The sequence below is a fragment of the Rhopilema esculentum genome, chromosome 4 (genome assembly GCF_057945365.1).
Source record: "Rhopilema esculentum isolate cy_ngs chromosome 4, ASM5794536v1, whole genome shotgun sequence".
Taxonomy (NCBI): Eukaryota; Metazoa; Cnidaria; class Scyphozoa; order Rhizostomeae; family Rhizostomatidae; genus Rhopilema; species Rhopilema esculentum.
This window is the reverse complement of record NC_142818.1, coordinates 1,769,671-1,789,023: the sequence shown is the minus strand read 5'-3', so window position 1 is coordinate 1,789,023 and position 19,353 is coordinate 1,769,671. Positions and strand designations below refer to the sequence as shown.

The 19,353-nt window shown below is 34.7% G+C and overlaps 2 protein-coding genes across 4 annotated transcripts in view; both read left to right on the top strand.

The window, feature by feature from the left end:
• Positions 1–12: 12 nt before the first annotated feature.
• LOC135691281 (cyclic nucleotide-binding domain-containing protein 1) lies at positions 13–11,139 on the top strand. The gene is made up of 15 exons (XM_065209098.2): positions 13–211; positions 622–694; positions 905–1,003; positions 1,607–1,644; positions 2,322–2,445; positions 2,838–2,980; positions 3,761–3,918; positions 4,528–4,592; positions 5,985–6,060; positions 6,563–6,695; positions 7,311–7,420; positions 7,869–8,019; positions 8,488–8,555; positions 8,662–8,721; positions 9,263–11,139. The coding sequence occupies exons 1-15, from the start codon at positions 130–132 to the stop codon at positions 9,356–9,358; spliced, it is 1,476 nt and encodes a 491-aa protein (XP_065065170.2). The 5' UTR covers positions 13–129; the 3' UTR covers positions 9,359–11,139.
• A 144-nt stretch (positions 11,140–11,283) lies between these two features.
• LOC135691280 (enhancer of mRNA-decapping protein 4) overlaps positions 11,284–19,353 on the top strand; it is a 41,789-nt gene continuing 33,719 nt past the window's right edge. The window contains exons 1-7 of one of the 3 annotated variants that reach the window (XM_065209097.2): positions 11,284–11,400; positions 13,741–13,783; positions 15,842–15,887; positions 16,298–16,374; positions 16,878–16,983; positions 17,720–17,819; positions 18,778–18,964. In XM_065209097.2, coding sequence (XP_065065169.2) covers positions 11,364–11,400; positions 13,741–13,783; positions 15,842–15,887; positions 16,298–16,374; positions 16,878–16,983; positions 17,720–17,819; positions 18,778–18,964 — 596 coding nt within the window. In that variant the 5' untranslated portion in view covers positions 11,284–11,363. The remainder of the gene's footprint in view (positions 11,401–13,740; positions 13,784–15,841; positions 15,888–16,297; positions 16,375–16,877; positions 16,984–17,719; positions 17,820–18,777; positions 18,965–19,353) is intronic. The other 2 variants (XM_065209095.2, XM_065209096.2) reach the window with 2 other exon arrangements.

Below are 19,353 nucleotides of genomic sequence, written 5' to 3'. Positions count from 1 at the left end.
TTGTTGTCGTTGCTGTTGTGCTTCTTTATTGTTTACCTTGGAGATAAAATGGGAGCCTACTTTCCTGTATTGTGACAAGAGCTTATTTGAATATATCAGAGAAGTATAACCTTGCATTGCTAAAAAGTGATGGATACAAAACAGGCTCAGTGTAATTCTTTAGCAAAGCTTGATGAAAGTGACCGAAAAGTTGGTTTCATGCTTAAAAAACGTGAGTAATAGGGATTGCTAGCTAAGGCCTTAGTGGCCTTCTTACTATCATAAGTACTTTTATTTTCTGCTTAGAAATTGCAGTCATTCAACTGTTTGCTACAATGTATTTTATGATGTATCATATGTAATTTTTTGCAATCTTCAGTTGCTTGAACCAGAATTTTTTTGACGAAAATAGCAACAACATAGACTGCAAAAATTCTAAAGCGAAATTCTAAATGTTACATTCTTTATTTTGAATGCTTTAACATCAATAGAAATTAAGGCATAACAATTAACAGAGCGTAATATGATATCTACATTTATTGATGCTGATGTTGGTGGCTTCTTTACAAGCCATCAAGTGGAAATCATTTTTATTTGCTCCATCTATAGAAAAATCAGGCCCATATATTTTGTTCATTTCAGTTCCACCAATAAAGAATGAAAGAAAAATCAATTACGAGAATCTTATTCTCTTTGACCAGCAAATTAGAGATAGGTTGGTAGCCTGTTTATTCACATGACACAATTATACAATGTTTAATCTTTGTTATGTACTTTCATTCGTGTACCTTGTAAAGATTTAAACAAGCAATGTAGAAAATACATTTATTTATTACAACCTCTTGTTTATAAATGTATTACTCTAGATCTTATTCAGAAAAATGACCGCCACGAAATAGTAATAGTTTCATTCAATCTTTATCAGAGAAAAATTGTCAAGAGAAGCAGCCCATAAGACATTTATGGAAAATTATCATATGATATTTGATGAAAAGCCTGATATCACCAAAGCTCCAAATGAAAGGTAGGAAATAAATTGAGCACTAAAATATATGCGAGGAAATGTTTTGAAAAATTAAGCATATACTGTTTGCATTACAAGTACCTGATTCTGGCAAAAGGATGTCATTGGGGCTGATATTGGCCACATCAAAGCAAAATATTTTTCACAGATAATTGAAATACCAGTAAAATAAAGGCTAATTGGGTCAAAAATGGTTGCAATGCTTTCATATTTTTAAAAGTTCAAAATTCTGATGATTTGCACTTAATAGAGAATGGCCTAACCGAGAATGAGTATGGCAATGTCAGTTCTATTCAGGGTGCAGTGGCGAGGGGCAGGGGGCTATAGCCTACCTCCCTAGATAACAAAATTTGTTAGAGAATTTGAGATATTTTTCTACTTTTTTTGGAATTTTTAAACAGATCTTGCCTTCATCTCCCCCCAAAAGAAAATTCAACACTCATTGCACCCCTGGCTCTATCTATTACAAGACAGCACACCTAAACCAATTCTTTTATAATATATTATAATTTCTGGGAAAAATGAATTGCTTCTGTCAAACTATTCGACTTCCATCTCTCTTCAATATTATGCTAATATGTTTAATTTGCAATATATTTCTAGCCTAGCTGAAAAGCCTAAAAGAAGTCCCAAAGAACTTGGTAAGACAAATTTCAAATTGTGTTTTACACAAGAGAATTTTTTTTATCTGTAATATGAGAAATGCCTTTTTTTATAAAAATATGAGCTGCTTTTGAAGCAGCTTAGAATGACAGGGATATTTCCAATTCACAAATAGTTTCCATCAAGATGCTTATGTAGATGCATCTTGATAGCTTGATTAGATCCAGTTGACCTGTCAATTAAAACCTTGCTGCCCCACCAAGTGTTGAGGTACCAAAGTAATATTTTCCTCTGCATGCAGCCTTCTTTCCGTTTTAGTTAAATCTGTTATTGTTGGGGCCATCACATAGTGGGTATCCACCATTCCACGCAAATTTTAGTTGAAATCAGCCGCTTGGATCACTTTTAGTCAAAATTCAGCGTCCCCTAATTCCTGATAGATGTTAGTAACCAGGTTCTTTTTTACAAGACAATAGATGGAGGCAATATTTGTGCCCAGCCTGTGTGGAACATTCCGTCATTGCTCATAGACATTACCAGAAATCCGTAATCGGTGACAAATTTTCAACTTTGGTTTTTCCGGAAACCTCGATGTGTCATCGAAAGAAGTTGTATCACCAATGTGGATAGCGATTTTTGTCTTGCTTTTTAAAATCTGTCATTCACCAGTCTTGCATTATTTAAATATTATTTGAGAGATGTATTATGTTTGTAGATAAAGTTGAAAGCCACAACATAACAGAGCATTTAGCTAAGCTACACAGACACAGAGCAAGCCCTACCAAAGAAGCAAGGTCAGAAGAGCTGATGAGAAAGATTAGGAAACTGTGCAGGAAACCGTGAGTTTTCTTAGAAAATGTTCTTTCTATGTGAAAATCTGTTTACAATGAATAAGGCTTAGGTATTTGATATTTATACCAGTGTTTCAAAATAATCAATCAAAAAGTTTTATCTATTCATGACAATGAAATTGTTCCCTAATCATCATATTTGATAATACGATTAGTTTAATGCATAATTGGTTGTTAACTCCCCCATCCCAAATTATGCTCAATCGTGTTTGATATTCGTGAAAGTGTTAATGTTTCACGATAATACGAAAATACGATTCAGTTCTACAGCTCATTCCTCAATACAAACTAAGATATTATATAATTATTATTTTATATAATTTCAATTTAAAATTCCTTTAAGTATTTTAAACTTAATTGTTTGTCTATATTTTCAACAGACCATTTGATCGGACATCAAAAGATAATCATCTGCTTTTCAAATGCCTTGCAAATGTCAACTGTTTTTCTCACATATCGAGGAAAGTTCTCCAAAAACTGGTCACCACAGCTTATTTAGAAAAGTGGGAAGCTAATTTTACTGGTAAGTACATAGAAGAAAAGAGAGTTTAAAGATATGTTTGCGCAATGCTCACTGCTGAATACGCAATGGCGATCCTTGACTGCTTACGAGGGGGAAAATCTAGTGATGGAGACATTCAGGAAGACAATATGTTCCCTAGAAAACAACACGGAGCATATTACGCAATGGCGGGGCCTGAAAACTTTGGTGGGGCTAAACCAGGGGCATGTTGAATTATGCATGATGTTATATTATTTAGAGCTTAAGCCCTCTCGACCCCTTCATCAACTCCTTGTTTTAATGGCTTACCCGCCCAGCGCTTACAATGTTGGGCGTCACCCCTATCCCATCCCCTCGTCAGAATCGCTCCTGAGAACACACATTTGGATTTGAAAATCTAGCTGGATTTTAAGTATTGTTAACACGTGCACCCAGCAGTCACAAGTTTCTACACTCTCCCCTAAAAGTTTGATCAACTGTTTTTACTGCGATTGTATTACGTCAGCTAAAAGATTGTGTTTCTAGAATCACTTATTCTTGGCTCCTTTCTCTGTAACGATACTGTTTGCACTTCAAGAACTTTGACAAAAACTTTATTAGATTTTGCTAGTGATACATGATGCATAGCCAAAAAGTACGAGGGTAACTAAATCTACAAAGAAACATCGAAGATCTATTTTAACATAGTCTTTTGCTTTCTAAATGTTTGTCAATTAATTTTTGTTTAAGCATTATAAATTGCAAACATTGCTGCTAATAGCACGTATCAATGTATTAATGGCAATATTTATGTTATTCCAGTTTTTGGAGATTCTGGACTCTATCTGATTATCAAAGGATCCTGTGCCCCATATCCAGCAGCGGAAACCCCCAAAGTCCCTGCAATACAACGTGAAGATTCCGAGATACTTTTTGATGATGTCACTATGGAAAGTCCTTCTTCAAAAAGAATGTATACGGTAAGGGCGAATTTTATTTGAATTTAAGGCGAGGGGGAAGTAAGTGTTCAATGACATATATATTTAAATATTATTGAAATTTTGATCGCACAATACCGATTTTTCTTTTCCCAGCTTCTTCTGACAGCACTTAAAGGATTGGATTTAGGTTTACTTATGTCAAACATTTGATGCGCTTACACTCATCGAATTAAGCAAAAATTTAGCCACTGGTGACTTTTCCAAACGAAGTGCCAAACTAAACGGCTGACATTTCGAGGTTTGCTGTAAAACTCCTTTGCCAATGGGATCTGAAGCAAAGCTTTTAAACGTTTGTCAATATAACTTTCCTTAGAACCATGTCGAGGGCTATTTCATGATTCGTTTCGTAACACCACACCAGGGTGCATCTTAACTTTAAAGATCAAAAGACTAAAGCTAACAACTTTTCTATATATAAACATCAATTCACTAACCAATGGCTATCAGTTATGGTGCACTAAAGGACCATCTTTTTCAAGTCATATTTGCTTATTTTGATTTCTCCTACTTTGTGCAGCTTCTGTCGCACGTTATTCCGCTTCTTCAAAATCAACTGCTTATTGAAAAGTCTCATTTGAACTTTTTTAGCTTACTGTTGGCGATAATTTTGGAAGACTCGAGCACACTGATGATTCAGAAGAATTTGCTTCCGGGTATGTCAAGATTCAGAAATTTTATTTTTGTTGTTAATATAGTGTAACATTCATTTATGGAAACGCAGTAATAGTAAGTACGACCCCTTCCAGAAGTCTTGTAACACCAATGTCAGTTTTCAATGACAAATTTCAGACGTCTTCCACTCTCCCTTGAAAAAGTTGCTATATAGGCTGATTTCCACGAGGCGAATTTCGCACCGAATTGGCTGCAAATTCGCTTCGAAATTGTCTTTGATTTCCACGAGACTGCGAATTCGCTGCGAAATTATATAATAAAGCGCCCATTTTCAGAATTGCACGCATGGCGAATGTTCCAAGATTGTTTTCTTGCAAATTAAGCAAATTTACCATGCTTTGAATGGTTATTAGGTGCTGCGAAATATTTCGCCGAGAGAAAGTCGAACTCTTTTCTACTTTCTTGCGAATTCGCTGCGAAATCAAAAATCACAACTGCGCATGCCTTGATGCCTTCATCAGCGAATTCGCTGCGAAATTCGCCTCGTGGAAATCAGCCTTATGACAACGTAGAATATTGGCAATCGTGTTTTCGCGTGATTTGTACGTTATTTCTCAAAATATTAACAAATTTGTAAGGAAGGGTAATGAAATCAACAATTTTTTGGGAAAAACGAAATATATAAAAATGCAATGCCAAAAGCTTGTCATTTCTAGTAGTTTTGGAAGGCATTCTAGCTCCAAAAAGCGGACCAAAAGTTTCGACTTTTATCACGATCATCAAACAGAAGTCTTTTTTATGTACTTTCCGGACAACGGACAGTATCTCCTGATGCCCTTATTTTGAGGTTTTTAAGCATTAAGATTCTAAGTTGTTTTTCTGAAGACTAAAGATTCTAGCAAATCAAAAGAAGCTTACTGCTATCTAAGCTTAAGTTTGCATAAATCAGATGAAACCAAACAGCTTCAAAATATTTACCCCTTTATAGCATATATTATTTTCCGTGTTAAAGAAAATTCACCTGTTATGCTGCCAGGTGATTGCATTTAGCGTGAAACGTAGAGTTGCAACTCTATTTTGTGTTGGATCCCGCCTGTTCTACACTAAAAGCATGTACAACACTTCCTACACGACATCGAGTGTTGTAAAACAGCATGACAAACAGTTATGGTGGTTAGTTTACTGGTAAGATATTTCGGTTTAACATAAAAAGCTTGGATTTTTCAAATTGGAAACTGGTTTACAGTTACAGCAAAAATTTTTGTTACTGCTGTAAAATTGGAAAGTTCTACACTTCTGCAACTGCTGTAAATATTTTGTACGGCCATTTTTGCGAAGTTGGCCATCTTGAATCTAGTTTAAAATTTCAGCCACTTAACCTCTTCTCTGTTTTATGATACTCATCTCACTGCTTTGATCGTTTTCTGTTGAAGGATTCTTTCCGTAACGACGCTTGAGAACTGTGAACTGCTACGGTTTGCAAGCACATCTTACGAAAGGGTTGCAAAGGTAAACGTTGTTCCCATTCATACCCTCGTTTCAGGGGGTCAATGTTTTTAGTGTCATTTCTTCATACATATGATTGAGCGGCTCATAATGTATCGTGTTTCCTTAGCAAGTATGAGCTTCGCATGTAAATTGTATCTACAATTTGAGAGTAAAGCAAAAATATGAATTTGCTTATCATTAATTTTATTTTTAAGTATACGTATGGTAGCAAACTTTGATATAAATATACATTAATTGTCATGCATTCCTGTAAAAGCACCCTCATTTTTTGAAAACATTTTAATATGAAAGCATCGCATGGTTTATAAGCTCCGTTTACGAATTTTTTTTTACTGGAAAGGAAGGATTTATCGTCTTGCAGTGATGGGGAAATGTTATTTTAGATATGTTGGTACACATGTTCAAAAATTTTTTATGGTGTTTCCTATATTGCGTGATATATTCCTAATAAAATTATCGGTGAACAAAAATGGATTTAAGTGAGTTTTCTCTTGTCTTACAGCAAGTTAAGGATGCAGAGTACAACGACAAAGTGCAGCTTGCTCAAAGTTGTACGCTTTTCAAAGACTGGCCTAATCTATCGCTTAAAAGAATATCTGAAATATTACGTTGGGCTGAGGTCCCTGCTGGTGAAAGTGAGTTTTCATAAACATTAAATTGTAACAGAGTTGGAATACCATTCATGCAAAGTCTTATGAAAATAGCTGTTTACTGTCATAGAGTACTCGATGCTGTTTAAGTAGCGCTGTACCTTGCCTGGTGATCGTATTAAGCGTGAAACTCGGAGTAGCAACTTAGAACCGTCCTGTTCTTCACAAAAAGGCTAAAGCTTACAAACATGATCTAGGCAGGTTATTTCATGGCATAATTATGAACAGCTGTAGCGCCTTAAAAAAGATGAAAGCGTTTGTAAATCCTTCAAATTTCTGCAATAATATTTTTAAAACATTTTGTTGATACCATTGAGTGTTGTCTAGCTCTAAATAAACGATAAGTCAATTTTTTTAATTCAGATTTATCAAGTCGACAGAGGAACGCTCTAAAAATACCGATCCACATCTTACTGCATTTATAATCTAAAACCCCAAACAATGCATTCAATTTCCTTTTCGTTTTCAAAATTCATTTTTCGATGAAATAGCTAAAGGCAATGCTCAAATAGATCTTCGATATTTCTTTGTATTCAATTTAATACCCTCGTGCTTTTTGGCTATACACCTTGCTGGTTACGACTTGCTTCAATTTTTTAGCTCTTGCCATAGAAGGGAATGTCTCATCAACCATTTACTTTATAAAATCTGGCGTCTGTCAACTGAAAAAGACGTTGTCGGTTGCTTTTACTACCCCGGATGGAAGGAAGGTAAATTCGTCCTAGACAAATTGGTTTTTGAATTCAAGCTCGTTGAGTAGACCATGTTATGACCACATTAGATTTTGTGATTTTGTGAGCTTAGCCTTTATCAGATCTTCTCATAGGTGGCTTGAAAATACCTTGTGTTTTAATTGCTGTTATCATTGAATCTTTGTTTCTTTGATCTTTTCTTCTTTTGTTACAAAGATTGTTAGACTATCCAAGGCAAATAACTTCCAAAAAGCAAGCTTTTTTGTATTAAGACGTGGTTTCAAAATTATTTAATAAGATATTGAGCTATCGAGAAAATTTTTCGGAAAGCAATTTTAAAGAATGTAAAATGTCACGTGTGTGAAAGGTTTTTGATACGATTTGACGGATTTGTGTTGATGGAAAAGTATTATTCAATAAGCTGGCCTATATGACGTAGCATTTTCACAAACCCCCCTTTTTTAAGGTAAAAAGAAGAAAAGAGGTGGTAACTGGAACCTTGGAAGCAGGGGATTCTTTTGGAGAGAAAAGTTTGATGCTCAACCAACCAATAGAACAATCTGTTGTTTCAGAAACAGCATTGCTTGTTGCCACTATCGAACTAGAGGATGTCCAAGGTTTGTCGTCTTTTGTATAGATTACTTTGTAAATGTCGTATATTAACCATTTTATAGGTGATTAGAGTGCATGGAATAGCTGAGACCCTAGGGCTAAACCTTGTGGAATGCTAGTTGAATCAAAATGGATTTTTGAGTTTACCTCTTCGCATCATCTATTGTTGTTAAAATTTTCGTTCAAAGAATCCTAGGTTCTGCAATATTTTTTAGAATCATTTCTTTACAACCAACGTTATTATCTTTAAATTGACAATTCATGCAAGACCAATTATGAACTATTATGAAGACAGGTCATGCAAGGGTGTTTACTGCTTTTCCACATATGGCATAGCGTTTGTGCAGCCTCTACATTCTTGACGAAGTGATAGAGGCTGCACCAGGCTGCATATAGCAGGAAACTGTTGCTAATTTTAGAAAGCCAATTGCTGAAACAATTTGCCAATTTGTTTTGCATTTTATCGTTTTCAGGTCTGGATGAGGTTACGCGAGCTTTATTTCTACAGACATGTGAGGCGTCGGGAACCGCAACTGCTGAGGTGTGTACAAGGAAACAGTTTGAAAGTATCTTGTGCTCCATTTGCTTGTTAGGCTTCCATATAGATATATGAAAACATTAACGGTACTTCAACGTTCTTTTGGTAGGCGAGTATAAAAAAGAAGTACGTCGAAAAGCAAGCTGAACTTGAGTGGAAGTCCAAGAAGGTAATGATGAAGAATTATTCTTGAAAGAAAACATTCAAAGACAACATTTAGAATCAAGATTCGTGCTCTACACCCTTATCATTGTTTAATCATAACTGATCGAGATCAATTTCAATCAATAATTCCAATTTTAAGGAAAGTTTCGAAGAATTAAGTTTGTCATTGAAAAGTGTTATGTTTGCATGAAGAAGTAGGAAATTTTTGTGCCATACTACAGCACTTGTTGTCCGAGACCACTCAGAGTAAGATTTATACAGTATAAAGTGGAAGTCATGAGCGGATCGGATCGAAAATAGAGACTAGAGAGGGAGATGTGTCTTTTTTGCTGATTCACTGTGGAGTCCAGTTGAGATGACTAACTCTCTTTGATTACACTAGAAACGTTGGATGGTTTTTGAAAATAGTAATTGATTTTTGATGCTTCTTATACTTAAACGTCCTAATATAAAAAAGCAATGGATACTTACGAAGTTCTATCATTCATTCGCCAATTTGTATAATAACTGACAGGGTATGATTTTTGCATTCATCCATCTTTCAGGAAGCAATCCTCAATGATGTCTTGTATCATAATGGAATTATACCTGGTTACAGCAAGTGGAGTCGTAATCCACATAAAGATGACGTCACACACTAAATTGGACACAAAGGAATAACTGATAGCCTTGCATTCATGACTTGAAAGAGCTGGCAACGAGGCAATGTTTCACGATCCTTGTGCTATTCATTCTCAATCCTTATTGTAGGTTACTTACACTAACTAAACATTGCCCCTTTAACACAGTTAAGAAAGTAATAACACTAGCTAAACATAGCCAAACAACACAGTCAAGAAAAAAGTAACCCTGAAAACCTACACAAGTTGAAGTCTCATCCTTAAAATTTTAAATTGAGTGGAAGTCGATATCTGTTAAAGCTTTTTAACTAGAAATTACTCTGGCGTTTTGCCTGATATATGTCCTTATGCATCACATTTGTTGTATACGCTGGTTGTGTTTTTATGTTGATGACAAGTTTGCCGTAGTACAACCCTGGTAGTGCTAATTAGTAAATAAACTCAGATGGTAAGAGCTTGTAAAGATGTGAGTATGTCTTTTGATCGATAAAAATATTCACTTTTGCATTGTATTTTAGAATATTTGAAAATAGGCATGTAAGTAATAATTTTCCAGTTATACAAAAACTTTAATTGATCAAAACATCTTATTAACAAAGTTGGATAATTCATGTTGTTTCTCTTTTCCTTAAAGTAGCAAAGGGTTTGCAGCCATCCTTGTAACCAACGATAGGCATCATTTGGGTCATCTGTGTATACTGGAAATAAAAGGCTAATGAGAAATGAAAAATGGCTAGGCTGTTTGGCTGATCTAATTTATAGCTGATACTTAGCTCCCTAATAAACATACTACCACCAAAAACCTAATGAAATTCATTCCAGGTGTCTTTTTTAACTTTATACAATTCAGAGATTGGTCCTTGCTTGTCAAATTTTAAGAAACAATGCTAAAATGACCGCCATCAGGCAGTTGAATCGCAACAACTCTCAAAATGAACAATCGCATAACAACACAACTTACCAATTAGCTAAAGACGCCAAACAGCAGATTCCCTGAATCTACAGTATCTCTTTTGGAACTTTAGAAAGTGTGGTTTGCTGGTTCACAGACCCTACCGATACAGCCACATTGTTCTAGCCTGTGCTCCAGACCCCTAACTTGAATGTAGAGGGCCTGGAACACAGGCGACAGATGACTTCACACACAATTCAACAATTCGACCAAACGGACAATTTAACGATACGATCGAAAAATACATACATATGCACAGATCATTTGCTACAGCAGATCATTAACCCAGCACACGAAAAGCACATGTAGACCTGCAACTTAATGTTTTAAAAATGACATTAAAACTTACAGAGCTTGACGAGCTCTATAAAATATAGAGTAAGAAAAATAATTGTCCATTTTCATGTCCAGTAAGACAAATGATCCAAATACTTTTTGACGATCATTGCTAAATTGTCAAATGCATAGAATTCTGTTAGATTACTGATTACTGCTCTTAGACAGGCTTGTCCTCAAGAGTTCTTATCTCCTATTACTTTTGAAGGTCTTTTGCAATTCATCCCAAAGAATAGCCGGGTGAAACTGAAAGGCTGTCCTTCCTATGCTTGCTTGTTGTCTTTCATTTTACGACGGTACTCTTTCTTTATAAACAAGACTCTGGTTGGGTCTGGGCATTGATTTTAATGGGCTTTGTATGCTATACAGATCAGTCTCCTCTTTTACATACACGGTAAGTCTTTTCAGTTTACTGACTTGAGGACATTTTCATTTCTGAAATTTCTTTGGATCTTCTTTGTGATTCTTCCAGTCCTCTAATGGGATTTCTCAAGATCATTCAGGGAGCACAGTTTCCCTAAACTGCTATGCCATACATAATGCTGGAAAGGATTGCTTTGAAAAATAAGTTTATCGAGAACTGCACGCAGGCTAGGTTTTGGTGGCCGGTAGTGCGTACAGCTTTAATGCGAAGTTTGAAAGGCGCCGTGAAGGCACCGTCACAGAATCGAGGCTTAGATACTTTATTTCAAGGAAGTGAGACTGCATGTGAAGTTGAAGGTACCAGCAAGACAGGCAATGGATCGACATGACGAAGATAGCAATGTTGTTCAAGGTAAATGAGCACATATGAGATAAATATCACGGATATTCATTTATTTATGATAAACAATTTTTCCTTGTGTTTCAAGCTTTCTCTCAAAACCGTTTTAAAACGCATCAGTACCATGGAATGGAATATGGCTAGCCTAGGCCAATTCATTTTTGCACTGTAGGCTGGGTGACAACCATGGCGTTTTTGATATATATAATTGTGACTTTTGGAAATATCTCACTGTAATAATTGTGCCATAAGCCTTTTAAAAACTAAACTTAATTGGTACGGACCAAGTTTTATAATACACCGTTTCAGAAAAAGGATTTTGATATTTTATACTGATGTTGAAAGTGACTTTCACTTTAGAAGTCATCGAAAATGTACATTTTGCTCCACCCAAGGCCCTGTCACAGCTGTTTCATACCATAGGCCCTGCCCATACTGTCTGCTTAAAGTGTTTTGGCACAAACTTTATTTATTCATTTATCAATTTATACTTTACTAATTTACTTTGTAACTCATAAACCAGTAACTAAATCTTCTGTGCAGGATACCTATTTCATAGGTTTTGTACACTATTTTTATAGATAGATATATGATGAGATGAATAATTCTGCTGGTTGATCAAATTAATTGATTTTTCCAGGAAGGTCTAACCTTATAATAAAATTGGTCTAATAATGTATACTTTTACCAGCCAACAAAGTGTGTACAATTTATTCGCACCCATTACAATGTCTTCAAGGAATATGGGATTTTTTAAAAAAACAACATTTTGCTGTCATCAAGGGCTAAGTGTTATCTAATCTCAAGGATGATTACTGCGAAGGATATTAACGTGAAAAATTGTGATGGCAAAGTACCGGCTTGGATATTTTGGAAATACTGAGCAAACACACACACAGCCTAGTGATTGTACTCTAAACAAAGTAATCAAATATTTAAATTCAGTTGTCAGATTATTGAGCAAAGTTTTATAGCACTTTCTTAATCAATTCACTGTGGAATGTATTATTAATCTGGATCCATTACGTTGTCTAATTAAATCATCTTGAAGATTTTTCATTACTTTTACAAACAACTTGTGATAGCGTAAAAGCTCTATTAAGCCCCTTGGGGGGCTTATTTACAGGGGCGCTGTGGGGTGGTATTAGTTTTATACATTTTTATTTTCAAAGGAAGGGGACTTCGGTTCTCTGAGATTGCAGGGAATCTATTTTGCTTTTTGTACGTTGGCACTTTTTCACAACAATTTTATCGATGCGACCAGCTCTATTCATATAGCCAAGCTATATTTGCTTTTCTGTTTGTTGAATGAAAGCTTTCCTAATCCTCATTGAAATCTTTGAAAAGTGTAATCTATGCCATAATCAGCAGCCCTGGCCATGGTATTAGCCTCCAAAAACTAATATAACTGCCCCAAAATTCCTTTGTCTGTTGTGGCCTGCATGACCTAAATTTCTTTTGATGAGCCAGGATAGAAGAACGGGTGAACAGGAGTAAGATATTAGTTTTTCATTTCTAATACTATGAGGGCCACTGTCAGTGGAAGTGAGGGTGGACAGAGAAAAAACATGTTGGAAATTAACTTTCTGAATTTACAATTAATGTAGCTGTACTTTTGCTAGCAATGCCTTTGGATGGATAATTTGATTGACAAAATTTAGACACTGAATATCAACGTAAGGTAAATAGAAAATATTATAAAAATATCCTTGTATATTATTTTGTTATAAAAATGTCTTACAAATGTTCTCAGAAAACTTTGCTGGCAGCTTCAAAAGTCTAATAAAGCAAATTATAAGGTCCTCATCTTCATCAAAATCACTAGGACCAATTCATCACCCTGGGAAATGTTCTAAACAAATTTCAACTGACTTTTTAGGTTCACAAGTAAGTCTTTAAATGGCTGTATTTAATGCACATGATTTTATTATCATCACACTTGTTAAGAGACCCAGTAAATGCACACCTTTTCCATGTTTGACAACAAAGTCTAAAGAGGGGGGGGGGGGAGGCTTAATAGAGAGCGGGAGCTTATTTCAAGGTTTGGCTTGATAAGAAGGGGCTTAATAGAAAGGAGGGCTTAATAGAGAGAGGGGGGCTTAATAGAGCTTTTACGGTAGTTTACAGAGCTGAGACAGACTTTTCACATATTCTGTTAAAATGTTCAAAAAGTCACATTGAAGTTTGCTGTTGAAGCTCAGGCTGATATCCAGAGGGTTACGTTTATAAATGTTAATTGTTATATAGAAAGCCTGAACATTTACTATGTTATTGGCAAATTGAAAAAACACTTATTTCCAACTTTTATTTCCAACTATGATTTGATTTTCTGATGATATATTCTTCTCATAGATCTTGGTACAGGGGGTACAGAGAGTGTAGACGAAAGCCTCAGGTGATTTAAATTATTTTTCAGTTTGTCATTTTATACTATATAATTCCATTATAACATACTCAGTTATAACAAACTTTCAGATATAAAATACTGTTGTATATAGTCCCTGCAAAAGATACACACAAAACATTTAGGAAGGTACTCTTTATAAGGTACTCAATTATAACATATGTTTATAACATACATAGTTTTATTGTTTCCTTTATCAATTCAATTGGCACCAAAGTTCCACAACAATTTTTTTTGAGTTCGCTGGATTTGCCAAAATGGGGATAAAACATTGAAGGTGTTGGTCAAACTAATGCAGCAGCCAACAGTATTTGGATGAGAAACGCTATTCAGAACGGTTTCACAGGCTTCTACAATCCATAAATATATTTTCTTCAATCCATGTAGCCAATGAAAAGTTGAAAGGCTATTTTTTTAAATATACATTTACATTTTTTACGTATCCTATTTACAAGACACTACAGATATAACATAATCAGTCCTGGTAATATTAGGCATGTGATCACACACGCAAGCCTCCACACCAAATAAAACTCCCGAGATGTGCTTTCTATTGCATGCGCAACGTTTTGAATTACTATTCTTTTTCTCTTTTGTTTCTTTTAATTTCTTGTTTATTTTCTCTAAAGTAATTTTTAATTTCTTTTGCGTGGGTTATATTGATGGCATTCCCGGAGGCATTTAACCTTTTGTTTCATTTCCATTAGGCCCGGTTTCCATTACTCTGTTTTGGTGTGTCTCCGTTCTCTCTCTGTTTTTTTCGTATTTTCTTGAACACATTACCTCGGGCCTCTCTGTCTTGGTCAAAGGGATAACGTGGGTGTTTCCATTACTCCAAAATTGTCCGTTCATATCCTTTGCTCGAGCTCTTTTTGAAACTGAGATTGAATGACTCCGTTTTGTCTTGGCTGTTCCCAATAAAACAACGCGTATTCAAATGATTCCGTTTTCGGATGACTCCATTCTGAACAGCGTTTTTGAATGAATTTCAAAATCTAAAACAGATTCACTCGAATTTGTTCTCATACAGAAACGGAGTAATGGCAACAGGGCCTAAAAAACTTATATCCTTCTTGTTAAATTATTTTGTTTTCAAGAAAATTCTTCTAAAATTCCATTTAAACTTTTTGGCTTTATGAAAACCACATATGCTTTTTAAAACACACCTTTTAATACAACAATGACATCAGGTCTTCATAAAAATTGTAAGGTCTCCATTTTGTGGATCGCACGTCATCGCACCCCATCGCACGCCTAAACGCATCGCAGGCGTGCGATTACCAGCAGGCCGTCAAATTTCATATTACCAGGACTGCATAATTAATCTCTGGTTCCCTTTAAATAGTTTATAACCAGATTATATTACAGTATTGCATTTACCTGTCATAGAATTTTGAAATTTCTCTTGTTTAATTTATGACTAATCATGGATTTTATCCCTTCATATCAAGAAATTTGGCCGTAAAATATTAAAGTGCCACAATCAATAATTATCTAATAATGTTTTATCAATTTATGATAATAGTTACTTCATATATATTGTTAGTATATAAATAGTGGTATGTTTTGCATGTTAATGGTTCTGATATGTACACTATTTTATTTAATCCATATTGTATAAAGATAAATATGATATCACCAAAAAGGCAATGGCTGGAAAATAATGCTAGCACTTTAGTTTTTTGTCTTTTGGGTGAAAGGTTGTTTTGGTCTCTAATTTATGTGGTATGGTAGTCTTTGTACATAATATTGTTCCTTTTATTAGTTGGGAGTTAATAATTGGCCTGTTAATTGTATTTTAGTTCAGACTGTTTGCAGGTGTTCATGTTATCACTTGGTATTTATAGTTGATGGCTCACTCTAGCTTTGGATCTGTTTATTCATAAATGAAAATTACTGTGAGTTTGATATATCATGAATTCATAGAAAGGTAAAGTTTAAGTTAGAAAATGCCTGAAGATAATATCATGATATTCTCTCATAAGATATTAACTTGATATTAACTGTTAAAGAAGAAGTATCAAGCCCACCTTGTATTCCTTTTTGTAGTCTCACTGCATCCACAAGCACAATGCTATCATCCCCTGGAAGACGAGTAAGTCATTTAAGAATTAGATATTTTCTCACCATGTTTATATTCATTGCAAGGTAGCATAACTTATTTGTGTCATCTGATTGTTTTGAAATAGTTTTTGAAATTAAGCATATAAGCATAAGATTAGCTATCCCTAAGCAGACATAGAGTTTAAGTGACAAGGAAGGACAACAACTTAGCAGGCAGGCACTCCCATTGGCTGCTTTTCACAGTTACTCAACTGTATTTTTTTGTGAGAGCACATCCACTTAAGGGCATTAGCTGCTATTTTTCCAGTTGTAAATCTCAATCGAAAATTATTTTGCTAAGTTGTTTGACTGAATTAAGAGCATTCTTGTTGTATTGTGTAAAGTGGGACAAATTTCTCTAACATTTTTGTAGTTCACTAGTAAACAATCTTCATTTCCTAGAACCTTATGATGGCTGTGAGTCAGTCATTACAATCTCTAGACCCACTCAGCCTGCTCAAGCCAGTGCAGCAAACAATGTATGTATGCATGAGACTGCTACTCTTTAATTATTTATTTTATTTATTGAACATATGTAGATGCAGTTTCTCTCTTGGTCCTATTTAATGAAATTTTAAATGTTTTCTGTGATGATTACTTTGCAAAATTTGAGCTCAAGAATGTTAATTTTATGAAAATTGCCCCTGCACTTCCAAATTCTTTTCACTCTTTTTGTCTTAGATTTACTAACCTAGTTAGATGAGAAAGTTTAAATATTTTTGAGATGTTGAAACTTAATTTTTTCAATGAAGTTCACACAGTATATAATGGATTTGTTACAGAGCAATTTTTTTTGCATGCTAGTTTTAGAAAGTTATTTTTTGGAAAGTTGTTTAATTTCTGTTAACAGGTCTTTTAGTTGGAATTCAGACATTGACTGTCTATTTTTTATTCTTAGTCTATAGCACAATTTTTCATAAGCACTGTTCAGCATTGAAATTTTGATCAATTTTGTTTTATTTTCATTTTTATTCTACTTTAGACATTGCACTGGGAATGATAGAGAATCTGCATTTTCTATTTATGGCAACAATGTTACTGTTTATCCTTGTGAGAATGATTCATCTCAGACAGTAGCCAGCAGTAAGGTACGTCTCATTCCTATTTGTCACTTTCCAGCCTGGTAGGGATGCAGGCATTCAGAGAGCCAATATGCATAAACTCAAAGTCGCTAACAATTTCATGATGAAACTAAACTTTCAAAATTAATGCAAAAAGTGGAGCTAAATTCCTTTTACTGTACTTTGACAAATAGACTATCTCAAGCTAAGAAAAACTTTTCAAGTATAGATATATTGGCAAAGTAGAACTATCTAACAGTTGATATGTTTAATTTGTATAGCAAACTTTGAACTCACTACCTTGTGTTAATTGTAGGTATTACAACATATTATTTGTGGATTTTTTAATGATAATGCAATTTCCAAATGATATTTGAATAAGTGATTGATATAGGTTTCCATGTAATGACCGATATGTAATTTTGCTCTAATACTTTGAAATGCAAATTTAGAGTAATCCAAAGTTTCTTGAAAATGATGACTGATAACAGTATTGTGGGAATATGGCTTTGATGCTAAAGCCCTGTTGTTCATATGAATGGTAGATTATTTTGTATCAGGTTCACTGCCCCAAGGATTAAAGGTTTGTCAAATGAAGAGGTGTATGAACATTTTATATTAACACTAATTAATATCATTTTTTCTAACTATATTTCCATGTTTGCTGATCTGGTGTAGTATGGCATAATCATTTTCCATTAAGTTCTATAATGTATAATTTTAGAGTTGTAACTTTGTTAGTTATATATTGCTCTTCTTGTAGATTAAGTTTAGTCAAGTGTGCAAGTATGACTGGGAGCAGAGGTATTATTTTGGGAACCTTATAGCCAGCACCACAAAGTATGTGGCCTATGTAGTTGGAGGTAAGTAAGAAAATATCAAGTTCACTATTTACTGACAAGGAGTCACTAGTCGACTGAACACTATTAACACTGATTACTAATTTCCTCATTAACAGCTTTTACTTTTGTTGATTTATTGTCGATCTGATGGCAAGGACTTAAATGAGGAATTTTTAACGGAATGTGTTTGAACAATCCAGAAAGACAATTATTACGCAACATGTTTAAAAAGAGACTCAGTCTGATTGAGCTTATATAATGCAGTGGTTGGCAAATAATAAGACATCTATGCTACTTGAAAAGAAGTTCTATTTCCAAAAAGTTGTTGTATCTTGAAAAGAAGTTGTATCTTCAATGTGTGAACAATTCAGGAACACAGTTATTAAGCAACATGTTTAAAAAGAGACTCCATCTCATTTGACTTATCAAAATATAGTGGGAAGTAAAAGTCTATACTACTTCAAAGCCAGTCATATCTTACAACAACTGTTTCAATGGTTCTTAAAATTTACAAGAGCTTGCATAATTCCTCAAAATAAGAGCAACCTTATTCTCCAACTGTATTTTTATCCACACACGAGGTACTAACTTAAAGCAACCAACACGCAAGCATTCAAGTACCACTGCAAAATCACTTTGTTGTAATAATAGTTATAAGGAAAGGGTCATTTTAACGAGGAAAATTTCAGAGTAAATCACAGTGTCCTTTGAATACTATCAAAAATACGGCGAAAGAAAGAAGTAAGTATCAAAATGAAATTAACTGTTAAATCATAGACTGTTTCATTTTAGTATCTGATTTATTTGGACATATTTGGAGGTATTCGTTGTCGTTATTTGGATAAAGAACCACACGCAGCTAACATAATCTCTTGAGAATGCTGTTTTTCAGATTCGCCATAATTGTTTGTGTTTTCCTTATTGTATTTGTATATTCGTTCAGTTGTCAATAGTTTTGACTTCTCTCTCACGATGACAGGGAAGACTGAAAACGAGCATGTTCGTGTGATAAACCACATTACGTCATCGAGGGTTCTGTTGAAAGGTTTCGAAGGCAAGGTGATGTGTTTGGCGTTTGGAGGCCCAACTGAGGATCATATTGCTTGTATGGACATAGTGGGTAATTTGCGAATCTTCCTGATCTCAGAAGGTAGCCAAGGCTTGGAGTATCCTTTCTTATTTGAATTCAGGTTCATAAGAGTGTAAAGACGGCAGATTGAAAAAGAAGCTCAATAAAATGAGTGTTTTATTAACCATTGCAAACCACTGATTGGCCACGTTTCCTATTGCTGTAGGCAGGTTATTATTGTTAACAATGAACCCAGAGACTGGCCAGTATTGGTGGCACTTTAGAAGAAAGTTTCAAGATATGATGCAAGTAAACCCCAATTTAGTGGTTGACTTGCCAAAATATGCAAAATAACTCCGTTAATACTGTCATATAAAGTTCATATTTTTTCTATCTTGATTGCTTATTCGTGGTCGACGTTGCATCAATAACAGTATTCTGGAGCTATATTCTACGAGTAACTGCTTTCCAGCACTCAGTGAGGTA

What these genes read in the sequence shown, in the direction of transcription:
- LOC135691281 (XM_065209098.2), top strand. Translation starts at nt 130, where the DNA reads ATGGATACAAAACAGGCTCAGTGTAATTCTTTAGCAAAGCTTGATGAA. An exon ending in GACCAGCAAATTAGAGATAG is followed by an intron (nt 695 to 904) that starts GTTGGTAGCCTG and finishes AATCTTTATCAG; the next exon opens with AGAAAAATTGTCAAGAGAAG. An exon ending in CGAACTAGAGGATGTCCAAG is followed by an intron (nt 8,020 to 8,487) that starts GTTTGTCGTCTT and finishes TATCGTTTTCAG; the next exon opens with GTCTGGATGAGGTTACGCGA.